Here is a 22,894-nt window from a genome sequence, read left to right on the forward strand (position 1 = left end):
TTTGACAGGCCTCTCAAAGATATGCCTACGTATATCTATATGAAGATGCCCCAGGAGAGCCTTCCAATCTGGGTACAGGGTTTGCCACTGCTAATCCAAACCCCTGCCGTTCAGGCTGTTGTCACTGCTCAGAGTTGTTACAGAAGTGTTGCTAACAGTCATAGTCTGGATGACTTCACAGAAAGTGTCTTCTTTTATCCTTTTCTGGATGATGGCCACTTACTGTTTGCTGTTAGCAAGGCTCAGCTGGGATCCGTATCGAGTAGTGGATGAAGAATTTCTTCCTGAAGTTTGGCTTCTTGGTCTTCTGAATTTCTGATGCTGTCACCTTTTTCATAAAAGGCTAAGGATGGTAAACATGCTGCAAGCAAGGTGTTGATTAATATCTTGCCAACTGACATCCCCCTTTTTATCACAGGCGCTCTTCTCCTCTCTGCTTGAACTCCCTTGACTTGCTTGAACTATCTGCAATCCCCCAAATGGCTAAACTTCGTTGGGTGTTGAAATAGTTTCTAACTACAGCTAACCCAGCTCATTAGGGTATTGTTCTATTTAATTGAAGTTTGTAATACACTTTGAGATCCTCGTATGAAGTGTGAAGTATAATCACAAGCGCAAAATAGAATTGTTTATAATTCATAATGTGGTAGCAGCCAGGCCAATGGGGGAAAGTTAAAAGGAAATTCAAAATGTATCCTTTGCCCTTTGAAGTTTGACTGCAACTTGGCACATGCATCAAAGAGGTGACTAGTTTCCTTTAGGGTTTAAGTCTCTGCCGAAAAAGATCAAATCAAAAGCAATCTGAGGTTCCCAATTAGATTTATATTAAAAATCAATAAAGACGACCCTAAAAAGGCATACTGATCACTCTTGAAACACTCACAAAATGAGTGCAGCTCATTTAAGGGCAGGCTGTGATAATCCTTGCTTTGATTAGCAGCTTATATCATGAGTAGTCCCATTTAATTCAGTGCAACTAGTTACTGAATAAAGTGCTGTTCAGCGGGAAATCAGCCCAGCCTCGTCCTTACAATTCCATAAGTAGCCCAGAGGGTAGGCTACCTGCCCTGTGTTGGGCCAAGCAGCCACACGGACCTCCACGGGCAGCAGAAGTGAGGGTATCAGCAGCTGCACCCAGGTTGTATTGTAGAGGTACGGTTCCTGGCCATACATTGTAACTGTATGTGATTCTAGAGGCTGTAAAGATTTCCTGCTATGTTCTTTCATGCTGATTCATTTTTGCCCACAGGGTGAAATAATTTGTTGATGCAAATACAATAACTGAGGAACCTTAATGGCCTCCTGAGATGGTGGTATAACTTAGGCACACCTGATAGCATGAGAAATTCGCCCCAATGGTACCTAGCCAGGATACAAGTGCACCATGTATTTGATTTACATCTCATGTTAAAGCGTTATTCTTCTATACTGCAGCTCAATCACTGTGTCTAATCACAGGGTTTAGTACTTTAAACAGCACACTAAGGGCCCAATTCAATTAAAAAATGTCCTGCAGAAATCCTTTTTTCATTGTTTTCCCAGCCTCGTGCAGGCTTCTGCAGAGAAGCTGTGATTTTTTTTTAATAAGATGGGCCGTAGGATTCCTTCTATTCCAAGGCATCCTCTCCCATTCTTTTTGATACATGTTGTCATATCCTTAGTACATAAGGGGGTTCTGTTGTTGTAAAACTAGCATTTACAAAAGTCATCTTTTGCTTCTTCATTAGTTTGAAAATCTTTGGAACACAGTGGATGTCAGTGCTGACGGACGGTTGAAGTATCAGGACTTTTTGAAGAAGTTCAGCTCAGAACTTGTAACGATGCCATCAAGCACTCCCAGTGCAACCAGGTCTGCAACCTCTACCAATCCAACTCCCTGTGCTGTGCAGGAGCCACATGTGTCTTCTCAGCCTGAACATCCCAAGACATCATCTTCTCTAGTAGGGCAAAGGAGTGTAAGTGTGGTTGTTTTATGAATTTTCTGGATTTTCATTTTTGTGCAGAGGCTGAAAATAACACCTGTGGAACTCGGTGAAGGTATTCCTATCGATTGCCTGTGAAATCAGGCACAACCACCTGTCAATAAGCAAAGGAGGTAATTTGCAAAATTGTGTTATAATGACAAAAATTGGGCCAGACAGTAACTCCACTAAAGTCAAAGGATATATGTCAATTTATACCAACAGCATTCCCTGATGTTACCGTACACATATCCATCAGACCTCTACGGCAAATAAAATTTCTGTGTTTAAGCACAATCAGATTTCTGAGAAAAAAGTAAACAGCCCAAATTACAAAGGCCCAATAGCTGCAAAAGCAGCATAAAAAAATATAGACAGCTTATCTGTGGTCATCTGACAAAGCTAGGCAGGATTGGCAGTTGCAGTTTTCTAGTAGGTGTTTGCTGGCGTCTCCAAAACATTTTGGTGGTCTTCCCTGCTTTCTGGTGGATGCCAAATTACAGTTGTTAATGCCTGATAGTCTGACTGATAGACTTGCCATGAAGGTCAGTGATCTGAGAGAGGTAAGAGAAGTGGATTAGGAATGCAGTAGTTTTGCTTCATTTTTGCATCCATACCTATACTTCATGTCAATAATGCACTTTGGTCCTCTCCACTGTCATGCTGGCCTCTTACCCTGGTGCTAGAATTCACAGAAAGGTGGGGAAATCATTACAGGCAGAAAAATTAAGTATCCCCCTTGTGGAGCTGCACCTACTTATTCCACGTTCTTTGGCTACAACCAAACCTACAACAGAAAAATAAAATATTTAGAATTATTCAGTGTCTGGAACATGCTTGGATTTTCTGACTACTTCTACATGGAGATGTTTAGCTACTGAAAAAGAAATAACAGATTGAGCAAATTAAAGATGCAAACAACTTGTCAGGGCTGGTAAATCTAAACATTGGCCCATTGCTAGCTCAATTATTGCATTATCTATAGGTTCTTTCTTGAAAAGCCCAGACAATTAGCTACATGCATCCTTCATGCTTTGATCCAGTTCCCAGAGAAAGCAATGGAAAATTCCTTGTTACTGCCTGTGAATAAGACAATAGGAAGGGAACTTAAGTCTCCCCAAACTTATGGCTGTTGGAAAGACCCCAGCCAGCCTGAACACTGATCAGGATGAATGTTCCTGCAGCATTCATTGCATGGAAATGTGTGTGAGGCCTCAGCAAGTCTGCACCAGCGAAACCCTCAAGTGAGTACTGGGAAGTCTCGCTATATATGAGATTATACACTGGATCTAGAAGCATAAATACCACTTCTGCATGTATTGTACAGTGGTAGGCTGAGGCTTTGCTTCCAGCTCACCCACAGCACTGCTGAGGCAGCAATCAAAAGGACACTGAGCACTGGGATCCTCTCACATCATTCCTTCTGTGGCTCTGCATAGGACCAGGAGTTCCCCAGTAACAAATCAAAGCAACATTATTTCACAATTCAGTGACTTTGCACTGGTTTGTTTGTTTGTTCTAAGATGGTGCTACATAGCTTTTTTTTGAACACAGTATCTCTCATTTAATAAGAAACAGTTTGGAGAAACTATAAATGATTTACAAATTAAGCCAAATAAAGAAAAGGTGGTCAAGGCCCATTAAATGAATACCGTCATTTTGACACTAAGAGTGTTCTCACATTTTTACCTACAGTTTTGCAGACACAATACAAATCAGACTTAGAAGTGGCTCAAATGATACATTAACCTGAAGTCTGGAAGACCAGGAACTGGATTTGTCATCTGGTGGTTTGTCTACACAACCAGTAAAACTCAACAGAAAAAAATTACCATTATCTCTTGCTTTTAGATACCAACATCCAGTCGTCCTCAGACAACAACAACTTGTTCTACACCTATCCTTAACTGTGAAACAATAGAAAATAAGATAAGAAAGAACATCCAACATTCCTGGAGAGGCATACTGAACGCATGCCAAGAGAAGGATGTCAGCAAGCTAGGAGAAATCCCAGTGTCAGACTTCCTAGGTTTGTTATCATCTGAAAAGTGCTTTACTCATTCTCAGATGCATTCTGTTTTCTTTCTGGTGTCCCAGCCATAGGAATATCTGGCGTCTAGTAAGTGGCATCCACTGTGTGATTGCTCCAGGTACCACCCTGCTATTGCAGAGCAGAATAGCTTACAGTAGCCTTGGGTGCAACACATTCACTTCCCTATTCAGAATTACCTGCTCCTTGGAAAAAGAGTGCCTGGCTTTGCTTGTGGGTACTTACGGCACGTACACAAGTTTCTCATCACCTTCCCAATACTCTACCCTTGCTGTGCCTGGGCATATTTGAATAAGTAGATTCACCAGTCTTTTCCTTGTGGGTGCTTCTGGTTGCACTGGTCTTGATGGCTGAATGCCTGCTGATTTGAAAGGACCCTGGATTTTACTCTTAGAAGAGCTGGACTACGCTGCTCTTCTGTTGTGTTCTCTTCTAGGGAGAGGATTTTCTGTGCCTTTGTTAGGACATTTCCATGTGTGATAAGACAGCGTGCACCTGTATAATCGAATGTAAAGTCCTGGCTATAAGAACATGTTAGCTTATGAGATCTTTTATCTCAGTTAATGTCAAGGAGTACTTCTTGTGCATTTAAAATCAAAATGACATGTTATCAGTCCCCTGAAACCCTGTAGAATGTGAACTGCCACCTTGTAAGTATAGGCGTATGCATATAGCTGCGTATAGCAAGAACTGCACAGCACACTTACGCAGCAGTCACTGCAACTGATGACCTGTCGACATATCCCTGCTAAAACTTGTGGACACAGGACAACGACTGGCTATTTTTAAGAATGACAAAATGAGTATTCTTTCTTTGCATTTCAGATATAGCAGAGAAGTTCAATTTGGATTTAAGTGAAGGGGAAATTAATCAAATAACAACAAAATATGCTTTAAAGAAAAATGGAAGATTTGCATACTATGACTTCCTTCAGAGTTGTATCTTGTTCTTAAAACCACAGGAAAGGTCACTGCTACAGAGGGTAATTATACAGAAGCCACAAAAGCCGGTAGGTACAATGCTCATAAAAATCAATATTACAATTTTTTTTCAGTTTCTTCTGCACAGACAGGATATTTCATGGCCTGTTTCTATAGTCACTTTATGCAGGGACTTCCCAGCATTCTCTTATTTAATCCCATGATATTAATTTCCTAGTATTCATTTGGTATTTCCTTCAGTTGGAGGATTTAACTCCTCGGGATCATGCTCTGTGTATTCAGGTTATATGGTAAAATAGCTAAATTTGCTAGAATTTGGATAATAATTCCAAATAGAAAACACGGGAGCTGATGGTGTAAGAGCTTTTGTTGAACTAAATAAAAATCGAGCTAGAAATAAAAAGTGCATGGGATGTGTCTTAGGATGGCCCCGACTAGAGATCTTGTCAGCAGGCTGTGCCTCTGCTCCCCACCCAGCACTGTAAGAAAAGCCCAGAGGAAGCTCTCACTTGCACTGCTGTTAATGGTCACTAAAAACATCTAGTAGCCAGGACGGGTCAGCACACATTGCGCCTTTGCAGCTCTCCCTGCCACACATATCTGCTTCCCAAGCTGCAATGAAGAGGCAAAAGAGTCCCAGCAAGGCAGCTACACACAGGCTGTTCCCCTCTGCCCACAGTACCGCTCTAGGGCGGAAAAGATCAGAAGAGACACAAAAATCTGGCTCTCATGGCCCAGAAAGGAAGGCATCAGTAATAGCATCCCAATCAAGTTATGTAGTAGGAACAGTGCCAAATTCCAAATCTGCTCATTCAGCGAGCCTGCTACATTTTTAGGCTGTTTCTGACTGTGCCTAATTAGTTTAGATATGGTTAGTAGCAGCATTTTATAGAGAAATTACATTACCGAACTGTTTTCAGATGTGCAACGAACAGATTGCTACCAAGGTATGAAGAGAGTATCGTTAGGAATTATCAAGTATTCACTACCAGTAGGGAGAGTAAGGTAAAACTATTAAGTTTTGCATCAAAGAACTTCATTATCCATAAGGTTTCTTTTATACACAGATTTGAGGATGTAAAATTCCATCCCAGTATTCTAGAGTGGATAAAGCAGTAATTTTTAAGTGCCTATGTAGTTGTGTCAAATAATTTTTATTTTATTTATTCTATTCAGAAAAAATAATGAAGGTCTCAGTCCATGTTCTGAGCACCTTTATATAATGTAATATTCAAAGTGAAATTTCCTCATAGATTGCTCAGCCCATTTCACCTAGTAAGTGCACAAATAACACATCAAAAGGAATAATAAAAAAACCAAATAAAATCTTTTTTTTTTTTTTTTGTGGCAGGCACAATTCCTTCTCTTTCTCAAAAGCCTGAGAGAATAAATGGCCTAGGGCTTCATGGAAGCATCCAGGCTCTGAGCTATGAAAATAACCCAAGTTGAAATCATCGTAAAGTGCCCTTTCCCTGCCTTCAGCTCACAAGGATACTCAGTACTTTGGGTTGGAAACTGCATTATTCATGTGCCCACTCATTCCTCAGCTACATAGTCTGAAGGAGGCATACCCCAAGAGCAGAGAAAGAAGGTGCAGCTGCCCCCCAGACCTCTTACAACTCGTGTAGGTGCAGCAGAGCCTCTGTGTCCACGTAGTAGATGTATAAAGCCAACCGTGCATTTCCTTCACAAGGAGATGCTTGTAGGGACTCCACTGGCACGTGCAACTGGCACAAACAGGGCGCTATCAACTTACCCAATTCCAGTAATAAATACCAGGAGAGTGCAGGGGGAAGCTGAGATGGAGCTGTATTTTAAGAAAACAGTAGAGCAGATCCAGACGCTGCAGGTGGATTGGGGCTTGCTGACTTTGGGAATTCCCAAAGTCCCTTACTCATCACTCCAGTGTTGAAGCTTTGTACAAGCAGAATTAATTTTACCTTAATGAATAGTTCTGCCGTTCACATGTGTTCAGGGTACACCACTGTAATAAGTTTAGCCAGGCTAAAACAACAGGCCACAACATGTCCCAAGGAAAATTAACCCTATGGTCCAGCTGTGGAACTGCAGAAAAGTTCAAAATATTTTATGTACTGGGAAAAGTGTACAGTAGGGGTTTGTTTCTTCTTTACTACCATACCGGTCCCACAGTTGGCTTATGCATTCAGTCACTTCTAAGCAAAAATTTCACTCTGAAAAATGAACACTGCAGAGAATTAAAAATGACTGAAAGAGGGAGTTGAAACAAGGACAAGCATAATACATGTGAAAACATTGAGATCTCGGCAGAAATAACACTGACTTCAGAATCAGTTTCAAATAATAAAAAGTTAGGGCTTTGACAGTGATTAAGTAAATATACCATCTGCACTTCCCAAGAATATCAAAATGTTATAGGTTAAAATAATCTTGCGTAAACAGTATCTTGCAATAATTTGTAAACAAGGATTCAGCAGCCAGTCACTTATTAAGGCAGCATTACAGTGCAACACCTTTTCATTCTGCATTATAGTTGTGCCCAGTTGTGCTCATGATGATGTTAGTAAATGCGAGTCTTTCTCATCCAACTTTGTTAGATGAGTCCTGGACCACAAACCACGTCATTCTTCAGCGCAATGCTGAGAATTCAGCCCCAGATCTTGCGCTGCTGGAGACCAATGAAGCGAACTCTAAAATCCTATGACGAAAGTCATACTGGACTGTTAGATATCGCAGATTTCAGACAAGTAAGTTGCATTTAGCAATTAATAGTCAGAAAATCACAGTAGTCTAATCTGAGCTTCCCGACTGAAAATTTTCTGAAAAATGGTACTGACCCAGAATGCATAGACTCATCCTGGCCCCTCTTTGTGACTTCAGCTCTGACCATTACTCACGGTAATCTTTCTCCACACGTGATTACAATTCCTTGAGGTCTGAGGTCTTAGTGGCGTCCTGAATAGATAAAACAGAGAAAAACCTTGGTCCCTGTAAAAAGTTTAAATGCCTATCTTTCACAAACATGTGGGAAGGGAACAGAAGCGTACCTTCTGGTAGGTCTCCCTTCAGGCTGCAGGATCCTGTGACCCTCCAACTGGTGCGGTCCCTTCTAAATGTGGAACAGGCTCAAGGAATCCCCATTTGCGAGTCTCTGTTTCTGGTTTCCCTCTCTGCTCTTCTGAGTGCAGCACAGTTTTGTACTAGGCAAGGGATCCGTATCCTCTGTAAATATTTTAGTACCTTGTATCTCCTCAAATACGCACCTGTGTATTCAGGATATCAGTGATTCTTCATCTAGATCCATGGGGAGTTTGATTTTTGCTTAGCTGTACTGGTTTCAAAATCTTTGATGTTGTTTTAACTAGGAATAATAATCATTATCTGTTCTGGAGTAATTCTGAATATTTGTTATTCAACTGCAAGAAAAAAAAAAAATAGCGTAGGGCCCTAAACCCATTTGATGCTGCGTGCATTAGGACACCCCTTGGTATCACTACTGTTTCAAAGAACTGATCAACTCGTGAACGGGATGCTCAATCACAGCAAGCCAATGCTTGGCTGCAATAAGCAACGACAAGGTGTGCTTCTGACGCTCCCCTTCCCCTGGAGCTGCAGGAAGCCAGCTTGCTGCCTGGCAGACTGCAAACCTGGTCAATTATACCAGTCACAGGAGTGCTCTCTTAAATCTTTACTTATTTAGGACTGGTGGGAATGTGATACGTTCTAGCACTGCCACATAGCTGAAAGCTAAGTCCCTGCCTGCTCCCCTACAAAGGCTGAGGAGCAAGATCTATCAATGTGGCTGTATATCAGCTTCATGCCTGAGGCTCCCTGTCCATCACTGCAGCTTTCTGACTGCTTGGGCACTGCCTCAGCAGACCAGGCTCAGGGGAGAAGGAGTGAAGATCAGGCTCCTTAGCCTTTGATTTTCATTTGTCACGTTCCTCTAGGACATGTGATGATTACCATTTATAGTTAAAGCAATGTCAACAACTTTCAAATCAAGCTTTCTAACATGATGTAAGCTAAGCAAAAAAAAAAAAAAAAAAAAAAAACACAAAACCAAAAACACAAAAACCCAAACAAAACAACAAAAAACCAACCAACAAACCCACAACCAAAAAACTAACTCCTCATGGATCTAGATCAAGAAGAAATCCCCAATTCCAAAATCCTACTACAAAGGTGTTAATCTGCTGTTTGACAAGATATCAAGTGATTTGTGGAGGTAGAGATCCCTTTATCTCCTAGGTAACTTAATTTACTGAAACGGAGAAATTAGCTCTCTACTAACTTCAGTAACACGGCTATTTATGGCTATACTATCTGCAAGGGGTCATAAGCGATTTCTGATACTGAGCTGTTAAGAGGGAAAGGGGCAGACTAATCGGAGTTTGCCAGAAAACTAATGACAACTGGCATAGCACACAAGGACACACCACGTTGCTGGTCATTTTCAGGGTTTAAATTCCCAAGTGTACCTAAAACCAGAAGTAATCCTCAGAAATTAATGAACTATTTTCTTTCATGTTAGGGCATTGAGAACATTTAAAACTGTTGAAGTGCTGAAAAAAAATGCCCCAGGTGAAATATTTGAAAGATGGAGGTATCTAACCTGGCTTTTAGCATCAGGTGAACCAGATGCATCCTGTTCAAGTTGGGTTCTCACTGAAGTGTTAGGACAGCATGCTTACAGGCTGAGCATTTGTCCCATGGAAATTAAAAGCACTGAGTGCATCACGGGCATTATAATATACATGGGGGTTTGCACAGCTTGAGTGACTGGATTATTCCTTCTGTTTCTCTGGATGCAAAGGCTGCAGATCATCCAAGGAGGATAGAAAGGAAGATATTCCACCTCTTTGTCTCATCTCCAGATAGTAGTGGAAGCCTTTTAAACATGTACTTTTTGTAAATTAGCTTCTATGCACATGGGTGCTACCCATTTCCCAGTGCTCCCTCAGGCAAGTGCTAGTTGGGCTAGTGGACAAAACCCCTGCGTATGCAGGTTTTCAGATATGCGTCCCAGGGAGCCAGTACTGGCATGGAAAGAGTAAGAGATAATAAAGGAAGGTTTGGTTTTCTAATATTCTGAGAAACCTAAGACAGAGTGGAACTGAATCATCAAGTTATTTTGTAAAGAAATCTTAGCAAGATAAGATAATGTTTTTACTTCTTGCTCACCCAAAGCACTGGAATAAATTTTAAAGTTGTCTCTGTCTTTTGTAGGTTCTTCATGAGTACAACATCAACCTAACTGAAGAGGAGTTATTCAACATTTTGGAATATTATGATAAAACTTTGTCTTCAAAAATATCCTATAATGATTTTCTTCGGGCATTCATACAGTAGGATTTGGTCAAATGCAGGAAACTGTAGATAAAGACAGTGACTGATTTATAATTTCAAATTTCAAACTAATAAATTAATTGAGTATGGCTTTTTTTGTATCTATTCATTAGAAAACTCAAAATACTTTAAAATTCTGACAGTGGTCCTGTGTTGTGGATTAAATCTACATAGTGAGGGAATTAATTTTGCATAATCCATTTATCAAAAAAGAAAAAGACAACAATTAACATTGTCAAAATAATGCTTCCCAAGACGTCTCCAAAAGCAATTCATTTAAGGAAATTCTTTTTTCAATTTTACACATTTTATTAATGACATACTCTTAACTTCAGTAAAAAGGTTTACAAGACATACTATTGTATTTCCTCAATTGTCATTTTCCAAATGTATTACTTTTAATACATTAGCCTTCATTATTCAAAGAAATCATCCCATTTCTCAGTGCATCTTTTTCCTCTACTTGCAGGGCCATATGTGTATTGTCAAAGACAGGTTAATATCGACCGGCCATTGAAATCTGAGCAGATGTCAACTGTGTGTGGACACCACACCTTTCTCTGTTAAAACTGTTCTTCAACATCCTTCAGCACAGTTTAGAAAAGAAGCTACTTTACCAGTAAGCACTGGCTGCTTAACTGCAGAGAAATATTCCCAGTGTTAGCCATGAGGTTTATTTTTTTAAGGATACTCTCTCTCTCTATATATATATATATATATTTATACAATGAACAGTAAATTGCAAGTGAAAACTCTGGTTAGATTTCCCAGTTCTAGAAAAATTCTGTTTGAACATCTTGTGAGGTACTTAGATCTTGGTGAGGAAATTAAAAGATAATTGTTTGACTGTTGAACTCGTGATAATTAAAGGATAATATGATCATCAGAGCCTGCTTTCTGGGATTATATCAACAACCAAACACTTATCTGCTCTGAAGAATTGTTAGATAAATATTTCACTGTCTGGTTCCTGAATTAGTTTTCATCAGTACACCAAAGAGCCCTGTCCTCATCACCTGAACTGATTTGCTATCTTTCTTTCTCCCAAGAAATATATAAAGATAAGTCAACAGAAATTAATAAAACCAAAAAAAGAGAGCAAGTTATGGGTGTACAAACACACATGCACACACCTCTCTCTCTCGGGAAGTCTGTGGAATGGGAAAGAGTAGAGGAACATAATCTTGTTTTTGTTACTATTTCTAGCAAATGAGTGAACCATGGTGATGAATCTGAAAGATTCCCAGTGCAGAACACTTTAATGCATGTTTTTTCTAAGAAAACATTTCTTTGCATTTGAAGCTTTTCAGGAGACATTTTGAAGATTTTGAGTAAAAGGCATTGGGGAGGTTTCAGGTTGGATGTTCTGTATTGTTTCTCTTTTAGCTTCTAAGATTTGTGTAATTTGTACTCTACTATAAAATAAGTGCATTTGGAATTGGATATATTTGAAATAGTAACATAAAAAATGTTTGCTAGATCTTTTTTCCAAAACTGATGGATATCTGCTGCTTAGATATTTGATTAACAGAGGAGACTGAAACTACTATTATTTAAGGATGGTCTCCCATACTAAATCAATAGAAAAATTCCTAGTTCCATTAAAAGAAAACAGCGGGTTTTAAGAACACATGTACATATGTCAGCAAGTGACTAAAAAGGGCTGGTCCTTGTTCAGATGCCTGAATACAGGCGTGAATTAGCTATTCCCGCCTGGTCTCCCCGCTAGGTCCTGAGTTAGCGGCATCCAGCCCCACAGGGATGTCTCCACCGTCGGAGGGCATCTTAAACTGCAGGAGGTAACTCTGCTTCAGCAACTGAGCTGAGCCCAAGAGGGGTTCAGTTTCGCCCTACTTAAGATCCAATTAGCTTATTTTTGTTTAATTTTATCCTTGTAACTGGTGTGAAGCCTCAAAGTGCTCTCTTCCTTAATGGAAACTTCTTTCCTCCTTGCCAGTCAGGTGCAGCATGCCTGGCTTAATTTCTGTTATTATTTCATACAGTTCATGTACTGAATTAATCATTCATATTCATTAAAGAATTAATTGCTATTTGGAATACCTAAGATTATAACACAAATATTACATTAATTATTTTTAAAATAGTGGATTTCACTGTACTGATCTAACCAAGGAGAAAAAAAATAAACTACTTAAGTGATTGTTGTGTAGTGTTGTTTTGGTTTTTTTATTGTTGGTTTTGGTCCCGTCCCGTCCCCCCCCAGTCTCCTATACCTCCTATTTGATAATTGGGTCCAATTTTACATCAAATACAATAAGACTCCCACCCCCGTGGTGCTTTCTGCATGGAGCATGGCTACCGTGTTTCAGGAAGGGCTGCAGGAGTTGTGTCCCTTGCTCCGCCATTGCCAAGATACCCGCTGTCTTCAGGAGAGGCGAGGGGGCATCGCTGGCTTTCCTGACGCATCCTGCCAGAGGATTTTTCATTAGTTCCACTGGCAGGAGTAGCAAATCCAACAACTCCAAAGGGATTAAATAACAATCTTTTCACTCTACAAACAAATCAAATCATGCTGTTTTTTTTAGTGAGTTCTTAAAGGCAGGGATGGCACTTACCAACTGTTTATCCAACCTCAAAAAAACAAAACAAAACAAAAAAAAAACAAAAAAAACCCCAACAAACAATTTCAACTGCTAGCTTTTGAAATAACTGAGGTAATTTTTCATATTAAAATCACTGCTGAAAGGATAAACTTTGTAAGAGAAGAGGGCTTTATTTTTCTTGCAGCCATTCCCCTTAACCAAGGGTCAGCCACTTGGCCAGGAGGGGCTGGCAGAGATCCCCTGTGTTTCCACTGCAAGGCAGGTAATGTCAGTGGGATTGAGCATTATCCCAGGGTAATGGTCTCCCACTGCTGTATGCAAAAACGCTGCAGCAAAGCTGAGGCGGTTTTGAAAATAAAAACATCGGTGCAAAGCTAATAAATTTCATTTCCAAGCAGAGGACATTGATCCCGTGCCTGCTCAGGATCGCCATTTTCTCTGTTGTCCCTGGAGCAGCAGCGTGGGCACGAGGACACCGGCCCAGCTGCCGCCGTGCTGCCCTCAACCCGCTGGGCTGCTGCTTTGGGCGGGAGGCGAGGAGCACAACGCCTCGGAGGGATTTTGGCAGCACGGGTCCCTGCCAGCGCTCCCTGCGAGGCGGCATCTGCTGCCACCGAAACGCAGCAGCAGCAGGTGACAGCCTCCTCCCTGCCCCTCGCCGGCCATCAAGCCGCAGGGAGCCATCGCTGCCTGTTCCCTCCAGACGTCCCTCTCCTGGGCTCAGTAGAGAGAAGGCCTAAAGCAAGGGCTCTCACCTCCCTCCCCGAGAGTCCTACCGCAGGCGTTGGGAAGGGAGGCGTTGGCCCTCACGGACAGGAGCTGGGGCATGGCCTCCTGGCTGCGGCCCAGCCCTTGCACTTGGCTTTGTGGTGGGCTGCCATCAAGCCTCTGACTGGGCTAATCAAGCTCAATGCTGTCAGGCACCCCGCGGGGCGTGAAGGGAGGCCAAACAGACCCCATAATCAGGGGAGACGTCTGCCTTCAGCAGCCTGACCAGAAAAGCCTGGAGAGGAGCAGACAAGGACCCCCAGGGCTTAACGCGGCTGGGGACAACAAGCTGCTCCCTGGGAGAGCAGCGCCAGACCTCTCCACCCACCCCCAGCATTTCCCTGCTGCTCTCTCCCCAAAACCAGCCACATAAGCATGTGACTGCTTATGTGCCTCTTCTGAGCTGGAGACAAAAGCTTTGCTAAGACTAAAGGAAAATGTGTCCTTCAGCAGTGTTTTGACACCATTATAAGCTTTGTTTCCTTCACTCCAGAGCAGAATAAGCTAACTGAAGGAGGCTGAAGTCACTAACACATCTGCTGCTGCACGGGAGCCTCACGTCACTGCCAGGTCACCCACCCACCAAATCCCTCGTCTCCCCACCTGCACATCCAAGTTTCTCTCATTGCTACGTCCCTCAGCAAAATGGCCACTCACACGCAGCACCTCTAACAGGGGGCTGGCGAGCAGGCGCCTCCAGCTCACCACTGCCAAATTACATACCCTGACTGTTCAGAAAGCCGTTTACAGAAAGAAAACACCACAAAGGAACACCAGTCACCAGCACGGGGAGAAGCCCCCCAGAGCAGCAGCCTGCCCAGCGGGACCAGGTCACCACCAGCACGAGCCTGCACAGCAAGAAATCTCACACCAGTCAAGCACCATAGGGCTTCCAGGCAATTAAAATACAATATAAATATCGCTCACCACACAGAAAGTGAATTTCACGTATAAGCAGACTATAGAAGAAGAGGAGGTGCCTTGCAGTGGATTTTTCTTCCTCCCCCATCTTTCCTCTCAGGTTTTTCTCACTTCGAAGCCCCTGTAAATATGGATGCTTACCAGTAACATGTGCTGCTCATTAGCACATCCTCAAGCCCACCTGAGCTACTTGGCCTCTCCAAATCCCCTGCCCTGAGGCCAGCTTGCTGCTATTGCCAAGAAGCAGGGGCTGGTTCGGGGGAGGGGGGCAGCTCCCAGAGAGCCCTTTTGGAGCAGGGCAGGAAGGCTAAGGCACAAAAGCTGTTTGCTAGGAGCATGAGGAAGCAGGACAAGGGAAATGAAAGATGGGAATCAATCAGAGGAGGGAAGGAAGAAGAGGTTTGTAGACTCTGTACCAGGTATTTCTACCCTAGGGCTTGGCGTGGAGCCTGCGAGAGCAGAAATAGAGCCTCTCTGTGCTCAAAGGATGAAGAAGCAGGGAAGGGCAGAGGGAGGGCTGAGGCTAGGCAAAGGGACAGGAGAGAAAGGAAAGAAGGAAGAGATTCATATGGGCCATCTTCTACATCAGCAACTGGCATAAAGCCTGCAAGACTAGAAATACAGTGCTCTTCAGAAGAAAAAAAAAAAATCAAACTTCTTCAGAATGCAGTCATTTCATTCGTTTGATTAAGGCATTACTGTGTGAAGTGCCTGTATCTCTGTGCAATTACTGTTTTTATCTGGATGATATGCAGCAGGTCACGAGCAGTAAGGGATGCTCCAAACATGGGAAAATGAAAATCAGATTAAAAAAAAAAATAATCCATTTTCTAAAAAATAATTTTCTTCTGTTTTTGAATTTTTCTATGCTAAAGGCTGTCATGCAATGGAAAGAGCATTATTATGCTGTAAAAAGAGTCATAAAAAGAATTTTGTATTATATCAATACTTAAAATATGCAAATATGATATCTTCACAATGCCCCAAAATTATGCTTGGCATGAATTCTTAGCAACAATACAAATATCATCATCTTCAAATAAGCAGGTATAACACGCTGCTCAAATAGCTGTAAAAACAACCTCATCACAGCTCTGGGAGCATCCAGATTTCATCTTTGATGTAGGTAGATTTTAAGTAGGAAAGGAAAGAAAGTTGTCTTAAACATCAGGGTGTATTGGGATGAGCTTTAGTAGAGCAACTGCATATTTAACGTGGAAAGGAGACCTGCTGGCGTGCATTTACAGAGCTGTTGTCGTTATAAAAACCCGGTTCTGGTACTGTGCGGGCAGAGCTACGGGGGCTGAGTGCCACGGCACAGCCTCCTCCTTGCCCCCCCCCCCCAAATCCCCATTGACACAAGCTTATCCCTAGGCTGCCGCTCAGTGCATTTGAGCCTTACGTTAGCCAGTATCTGTCTTTATCACTACATGTAAATTGGCTGTGATTTTAAAAAAAAGGGGGGGAAATGGTAAAAACAATATAATGCAGAGGTTTCATTGTGGGGTGGATACCCTTCTGTACCTTCTTTCAGTGTAAGTATTTTTACAGGGCTTAATTCTGATCTTGTTAAATCAACGTACTGCAACTCCTCTGGCTTCAGTGGATTTATCCCAGCATTTGAGATCTGGATCAGACCTCGGCACCTTATTTTCTCCCCCCCTGCCCTGCAATCAGGTTTTCAAAAAAGTAGCAGCTATTTCTGCTCACTCCAGAGCAAGAGTGGCGAGAGGGTTTTGCCCGAGGAACAATGCATCCTTCTCCATACACTGTACAGAATTCCCATCTTGTGCATTAGAATAGATGTAGAAACAGTTCTAATTAACGTTTTTAATTTGCATTTTAATTGCCTGCCAGGGTGTGAAATGACATGTCTGGGTAAAGGAGCGTTTTTCTTAGTTCCAGTGGTTTGCACAGTCCCAGCGAGGCGATGGGGGCGGAAGCACCCTGGCCACTGGTCATTTTGCAGCACTCCCCATAATTATGGCAGGGCCTGATCCAAAGCCCAGTAAGTTAAGTTGAAAGGGTTTACATGGTTGTTTGTTTGTTTATTTTTAATGAATGGGACTCCCATAATTAATTTGTGTCTGAAGATACATATCAGATCTTGATTTTAAAATTGTCAGTTGCAAAGAATAAGCGCAATCATTCAAAGGTTGTTTTAGTGGCTAATTACTCTCTTTGTAAAGAAAACACCATCTTTAAGATGATGTTATTTCAGATACGAAATTGCCTCTGTGCAGCTTTCAGCTTGTGCACCCTACAATTACATAAAAGTCATGGCGAAATCATCCTGAACCTCTTCTTTTTTTAGCAAGACAGAGTGAGCTCCCCAGATTTTCACCTCCTAGGGCAAATTTTCCAGTCCTTTTCCCATTTCCACGGGTCCTCCTGGTGTCAATTCCAGCTTCTCAAAATCTTGTTAGAGTTGGAGATGTCCAAACTGGGACGTTTTCAAATCTCAGCCGTAGGGATGCCAAATGCAGAGGACATGTAACCTCCTTCTGCTGACTTTGCCCACTCAACTGCTGCATTTGCTCTTCTGGCTGCGGCACCGGCTGGGCACACCAGGTGCTTTCTGCCAGCCAGACCCATATCCAAGTCTTTTTTTTTTTAGAGCTCTGCTCCCCGAGGCAAAGTCACTCTGGTCCATGTCCTTGTGTTTAGGGATACGACTTCATACGCGGCCATACTGAAACGTAGACCAATTTGCTGTACCTCATTTTCTAAGAAAAACTCTAGAGCAGAGTGTACCTGTGAGCCGTCCTATTCAGTATTTCCTGCAGTCCAACACTCGGTTCATCTATAAAAAGTTTCGGTAACACCTTTTTTTGCAGGGGAGGCAGGTTTCCCGGTCGAGATCTAGCAGTTAAATCATGTCAGGACAGGAACCACTACCTGGAGGACCCTACAAAACATATAGCCTCTTAAAGATGATTCCTCATTTAATTACATCGGTTAGGTGGTTTTTAATTCATTTAACGTGTGCCGTGTCAAAATTATATCATTCCCGTTTCCTCCTCAAAATACTAGGCAATGGTGCCAAGTCATGTGCCTTACAGAAGTCTATTACCTTAACACTATTTCATTTGTCATCCAAACTTGTAATCTCATAAAAAGATATCAAATTAGTTTGAGAAGATCCATTTTACTTAAACCCACCTTGATTAGCATTTAATTTTATTAGCCCCTTCTAATTCTTTATTACTCAAACCTTGCACAATCAATCCCATCACTGCTTTTTTCCAGGGATCAAAGTCAGGCTAACGCTCTCTCCCTTTGGCCATCCTCTTTCCCTTTTTAAAATATTGGCACACTTTCAGCTTTCTCTGGACTGCTGAGACTTCTCTCATGTCCTAACATGTCTGAAAAATTCGTTATTAGTGGTTTAAAAAGCTCCTCAGCCAACTTCTCAGATATAAAGTTCCCGATTAAAAAAAATTTGGTAATTGCTGTTTAACATGCTGTTTAAGGACTGCTGGGCTGAAAAGCACTTGGTCACCAGCACTGTGTAATGTCCTGCTACCACCTGGCCTTTTTGTCTGCACACAGCAAAGATATTTATTTAAAAATTCCACCTTTTTAATAATACTGTTGATGAATCTCCCATTCCCATTTGCTTTTGTATTCTTATAATTATCGTTTCAAGCCATTGATATTCCCTGTGCACATTTGCTTTCCTCATCAATTTTTAACACAAACTTCTTCCTTCGTCAGTTTGGTATACAACTGTATTTTTTTCAGTCTGGTTTTCTTTACCCTGAAAAGCAGAGTGGTTGGGGTTTTTTTAAACCAGTTTGGGTTGTTCCTGGATTCTGGGACTGGCAAACTTTTTTAAATGGTTTGCAAATACCATCTATGTTTTCCTGTTTAAACAGTTTTTCTCCCAACTGATTTGTTATTTTTTGGCTTTGTGAAATTCCCCTTTCTGAAAGACAAAGAGTTTATCTATCTATCTGACTTGTTCTATCTCCTTGTTTTACGTTCACACAGGGGATGTGATCGAAGTCAAGGTGCTGATACCTCAGGCTGCTTCAGCATCCTCGTTCCGTGAACCACTTCTCCTCGTCCATCAAGATGAGATGTGATGTTGATGTTGCTCCTGCTGGAAGTAGCCTTTTTGTCAGGAAATTGTCATCTGGGGACTTTATAAATTCTGGAAGACAGAAATCTCCAGTGTATACCATTCAGAATGAACTGCCTCGTGACGATGAGTGTGGGGTATGTTGCAAACATTATTGATATGTGTTTACGTAGTAGTCATCCTCTGTGGGGATGACTCATGAAACTTAATTGAATTTAATAGCATCAAATGGTTATCACCTGGAGGGACACCACAAGCTTTACTTCTTAGGTCCAGTGGATGAATAACTATTCCAGTTGACTGACTTCATAGTTGCCAGCATCACCATTTTATACTGTGAGCCAGTTTTATTTCCCTTTTTCCAAGTTGATCTTTTCTAAAGAGATTATAAACAAGTTAATCAACATTCCTGTCGTGTGTCATCCTATTAGGGTTCATTAATATTAGCTAGTTCGAATGCATGTTTCTAAACGAGCAATTTCTATTCCTTGCATTTATTACCTGGGCTTCTAATCTTGATACATAATCAATTTATGAATTTCTGCACAGCATAGTCTTTGTCTCTGTTACACATTGCCAACACAAAGATTTTGTACAGTCTGAGGGTTTGGTGGTCTCTTCTTTTCACACATTTCCATTGATTGAAACCCCTCATTACAGCTCCAGCCAGCCCGGTCTTCTGCAGAAGAGGTGCTCTTCCAAACTGTGCATTTTTTCTGGTGTCCTAAAAGCCCAAATTCTTTAACATATACCTCCTAGTTAAGCAGCTTTTTCACTGCCAGGTCCTTACATCTTCTGATTTCCTTCATTTTCCTTCAAGAGGATGCCTCAGACGTCCCTCTCCCTCAGCTCCTTTTGGAGTGTAATTTTTATTAGGGTGGATCACGAATCAATGCAGTGGTGTCTTCTGATTTCATGAAGTGTCGTCCTTTGTGCTGTGACTCTTTGTGTCAGTTCATCACTCTGGTGCCAACCTGTCACCTGAAGAACGTTTCTTCCTCCTCTTCTCCATGCAGCCGGAGTTGATCTGCCTCCCTGATTTTGTCCTTTTCTGCTTCTTCCCGGTACCCAGTGCAGGGATGCTCTCTGCATTTCACTGTCCCAGTACACAAAATTTCTTAGACTTGTCTCGTGGAAATAGTAAAGGCTGTGCACCATATTTACTTATCAAAGGCAATCATCGATTGAACTACTTCTAAAGCAAAATCCTTCCCCAAAGAACAAACCTTTCTGCTTGCTATAGCTCAAGTTCCTGCATTTGAAGTCTCATATCCCAGCTAAACCTGAACCAAACCGTGACGGTTTGCAAATAACTACATATAGCCCAGCACGCCGAGCATCTGACTCTTACAGGGATAAAACCACAGTGATGCAGGAGCACGTACCTGTGCCCTGCTGATGAGTTGTTCTGCTTTGAGGATGTATGCCCTTGAAAAGCTGAAATGTCCCTTGGAAAACAGTCTCAAAAATAAAGTGCAAGTGGGTTGTAAATTCAGGCATAATGAGCACAATCCTTCATTAAAACATGATCAGAGTGTTTTCCCTGGAAAGGAGGCTGCTCTTGTGTGGCCAGGTGAAGCACAGGTCCAGCATAGAGGGTGTCTCTCTTCACGACTCCAGCTCAGCCAGACAAGGGCACAGTGCAGAGATAAACATGGCTACTCTTGAGAACATCCCAAAAAATTGCATAAGCCTTAGGGTGCGGTCATATTAGGATGCTCTTGGCTCAAACTTATTTAGATGCTCGTTTTGCTGAGGTCAGTGCTCATACTTCTGCTGACTTCAATAGGATCAAGACATTTTCCAGCACACACTTCTTCAGAGTAGGTTTTCTTTCTGCTCTCCCAAAACAACCGAAGCAAATCAAGTTGTTGCACTGAAGACATCCGAGCAGAAGAAAGACAAAACCAGCAGGCTCCAGGTTTTTGCTGTGGCTCTCCATGTACATTATGTTTTGGAGTGGCTGGGGCAGCCAGACGGACGTGCCGGCTGCCTGGAGGCCACGTGCCAGCTCTGAGCCAGCCACCGTGCAGGACATCACCGTGCAGGATGTCACCATGCAGGACATCACTGCATAGCCACGTGGGCTGGGGGGCACTGGAGATGGGGAGCAGTGCAGGTGGTTTCTCTTGGGAATGCAGGACATGAGCTTTCCCTTCTAGAAGGAGAAGCTTTTTACACCATGAGGGTGATTAAACACTGGCACAGATGCCCAGAGGGGTGATGAGCTCTCCATCTTTGGAGATACTCAAGACTCAGCCGGAGGAGCCCTGAGCAGCCCACTCAGCTGGATGGGCTTCAAGCGGGAGGTTGGGCCGGGTACCGCCAGAAGTACTCCAACCTGAGTGACTCGGAAACAAGACTTGGGGTCATTTTGCTCCTCACAGAGTAAGTTGGTTTCCAGATTCAATGGACCTTGGGCTTCTGACAAAAAATGTTGCACGGATTCAGCTCAGCTTTGCACTCCCACTGGTATCAGCACCCTCTTCTTGTGGGAACAGCTTTGCAGGCCTCTGTGGCCACGTACACAGGAAAGGAAAAGCCGCTGTGAAGCCACCGAGAAGTCGAGAAGTAAGTGCCTTTTACATCTATAAAGAACTTTTAAAGAATAAAACCAGTCTTTTTTTTTCCTTATTTAAAGATTAAAAAATAAAAAAGCCACATACCACCTTTCTATTTCAACTCTGCATGTAGGCTGTGACTTCCTGATGATTTTTAGACCAACAGCACAATTGCAGAACACAACCGGTTAATAACACCAGGGCAGAGACTACCGAGACAACACTGTTCTTTAAAGAACACTCTCCTTTTTCACTCAGAAACAGAAATGAGGCCAATAGGGAGCACAAAACGTCACCGTCACTTCTGAGAGCCCCATTCAAGTAATTTGCTTTCATACATTTTGTTGCTTTCCATCTCCTGGCTTTGAGTTCCTTTTGTTGTTTCTAATAGATAACACCAGCTTCAAAGTTTGGAGGAACCGTTCCTCTTCTGCCGCTGTTGTCCTTTTTTCTTTTATTCCTTTAGCAAATGTTGATTTTTTTGCAAGTTAAAAGGAGCTGCTTTAACAAAGCACACCCAGGATCCAGGAGAGCCGGGTGTCTCGCGCTGCGGCGTCGTGAGCTTGTGGAGGGGTGGAAGGACTCTTTCCTGACCAGCAAAGGCAGCTGCACCCTTTGCTCCTCTGGTCTACCCAACCTTGGGGGCTCAGCGGAGAAGGTCCAACACTTTAAAATCTGTGCACTAAAAGTTCATATACCTTTATTTTAAGGAACGGCATATGCTTGATAGCAGGTGAGTTAAAAGCAATTAAGAAATCCTCTACTTTTAACTCAGAAGAGAGCATGATATTTTCAAGTTTAGCGCAGCATTAGTGAGCATTCGCTGATTACAGCTGTCACGCAGCCAGCTCAGCCAGTGTCGACTCTAGTGCAACACACTGACGCAGAGCTGAAGGCAGCTGATGAAGTGTCTTCATCATAGTTTGCTGAGTGCCTTGTCTATATTTTCATGATTTATTACTTCCCTGACTTTCTTAGGTGTTGGGAGGAACAATGAATCAATCCAAGCATTTTCAGAGCAGGGACTGCTAATTGCATGAGCTCTGTTGACTGCTCAAGAGCTCCAGTTTTGACAAGTCTCTTGACCGCATGTTAATACATATGATTAATTATTGTTACAGGCATCCGCAGAAACGAACCCAATAGGTAACACTTCAGAGCTATTATTTCTTTCTGAACAAGCAATAAACATACTTATGTACACACTGTGTTACAAGGCAGGGAAATAAGGTGCTTTTGAAGGTGTGCAGGTAAAACCATCTCTCCCCAGCTTGCCCAGCACAAAACCCAGAGAGCACCAGCTGAAATGATGGGGCAGCACGTTCGAAGCAGTTACTTCTCCTGACTCCTTGGTGGCTTCACAGCAGCTTTTCCTTTCCTGTGTACGTGGCTACAGAGGACTGCAAACGAGGGAAGAGCTGCTGCACCACCTGGCACGTGTATGAGGGGTGGAAGTCGCAGTTAGAGCGCCGCGGGTGGGCCACAAGATTATCGAGGTGCTAAACCTTTGCACTGTTTCACAAATGGATGGGACCCCAGTGCCGGGAGCCTGGGAAACCCTGCTGGGCACATACATACCTCTGGAGGCTTGCCCTGCTCTGCCGTGCTTTGCCTTGGCCGCCCTGGCGAGGAGCTGCCTTTGCTCTGGCTGGCATTGGCATTTATTCCCAATGGAACAGGGCTCTTCCCTCCCTGCGGAGCGAACCCACCCCATA

At 42.6% G+C, this 22,894-nt stretch overlaps 1 protein-coding gene across 1 annotated transcript in view; it reads left to right on the forward strand.

Annotated features, from left to right (window-relative positions):
• Positions 1–10,284, forward strand: part of EFCAB6 (EF-hand calcium binding domain 6) — a gene marked incomplete at both ends in the record, with an annotated part of 107,012 nt that extends 96,728 nt beyond the window's left edge. Inside the window, 5 exons of the mRNA XM_082310186.1 lie at positions 1,728–1,955; positions 3,813–3,990; positions 4,837–5,021; positions 7,530–7,679; positions 10,162–10,284. Coding sequence (XP_082166312.1) covers positions 1,728–1,955; positions 3,813–3,990; positions 4,837–5,021; positions 7,530–7,679; positions 10,162–10,284 — 864 coding nt within the window. The remainder of the gene's footprint in view (positions 1–1,727; positions 1,956–3,812; positions 3,991–4,836; positions 5,022–7,529; positions 7,680–10,161) is intronic.
• Positions 10,285–22,894: the final 12,610 nt, after the last annotated feature.

The sequence above is a fragment of the Platalea leucorodia genome, assembly GCF_965183815.1.
Source record: "Platalea leucorodia genome assembly, chromosome: 4".
Taxonomy (NCBI): domain Eukaryota; kingdom Metazoa; phylum Chordata; class Aves; order Pelecaniformes; family Threskiornithidae; genus Platalea; species Platalea leucorodia.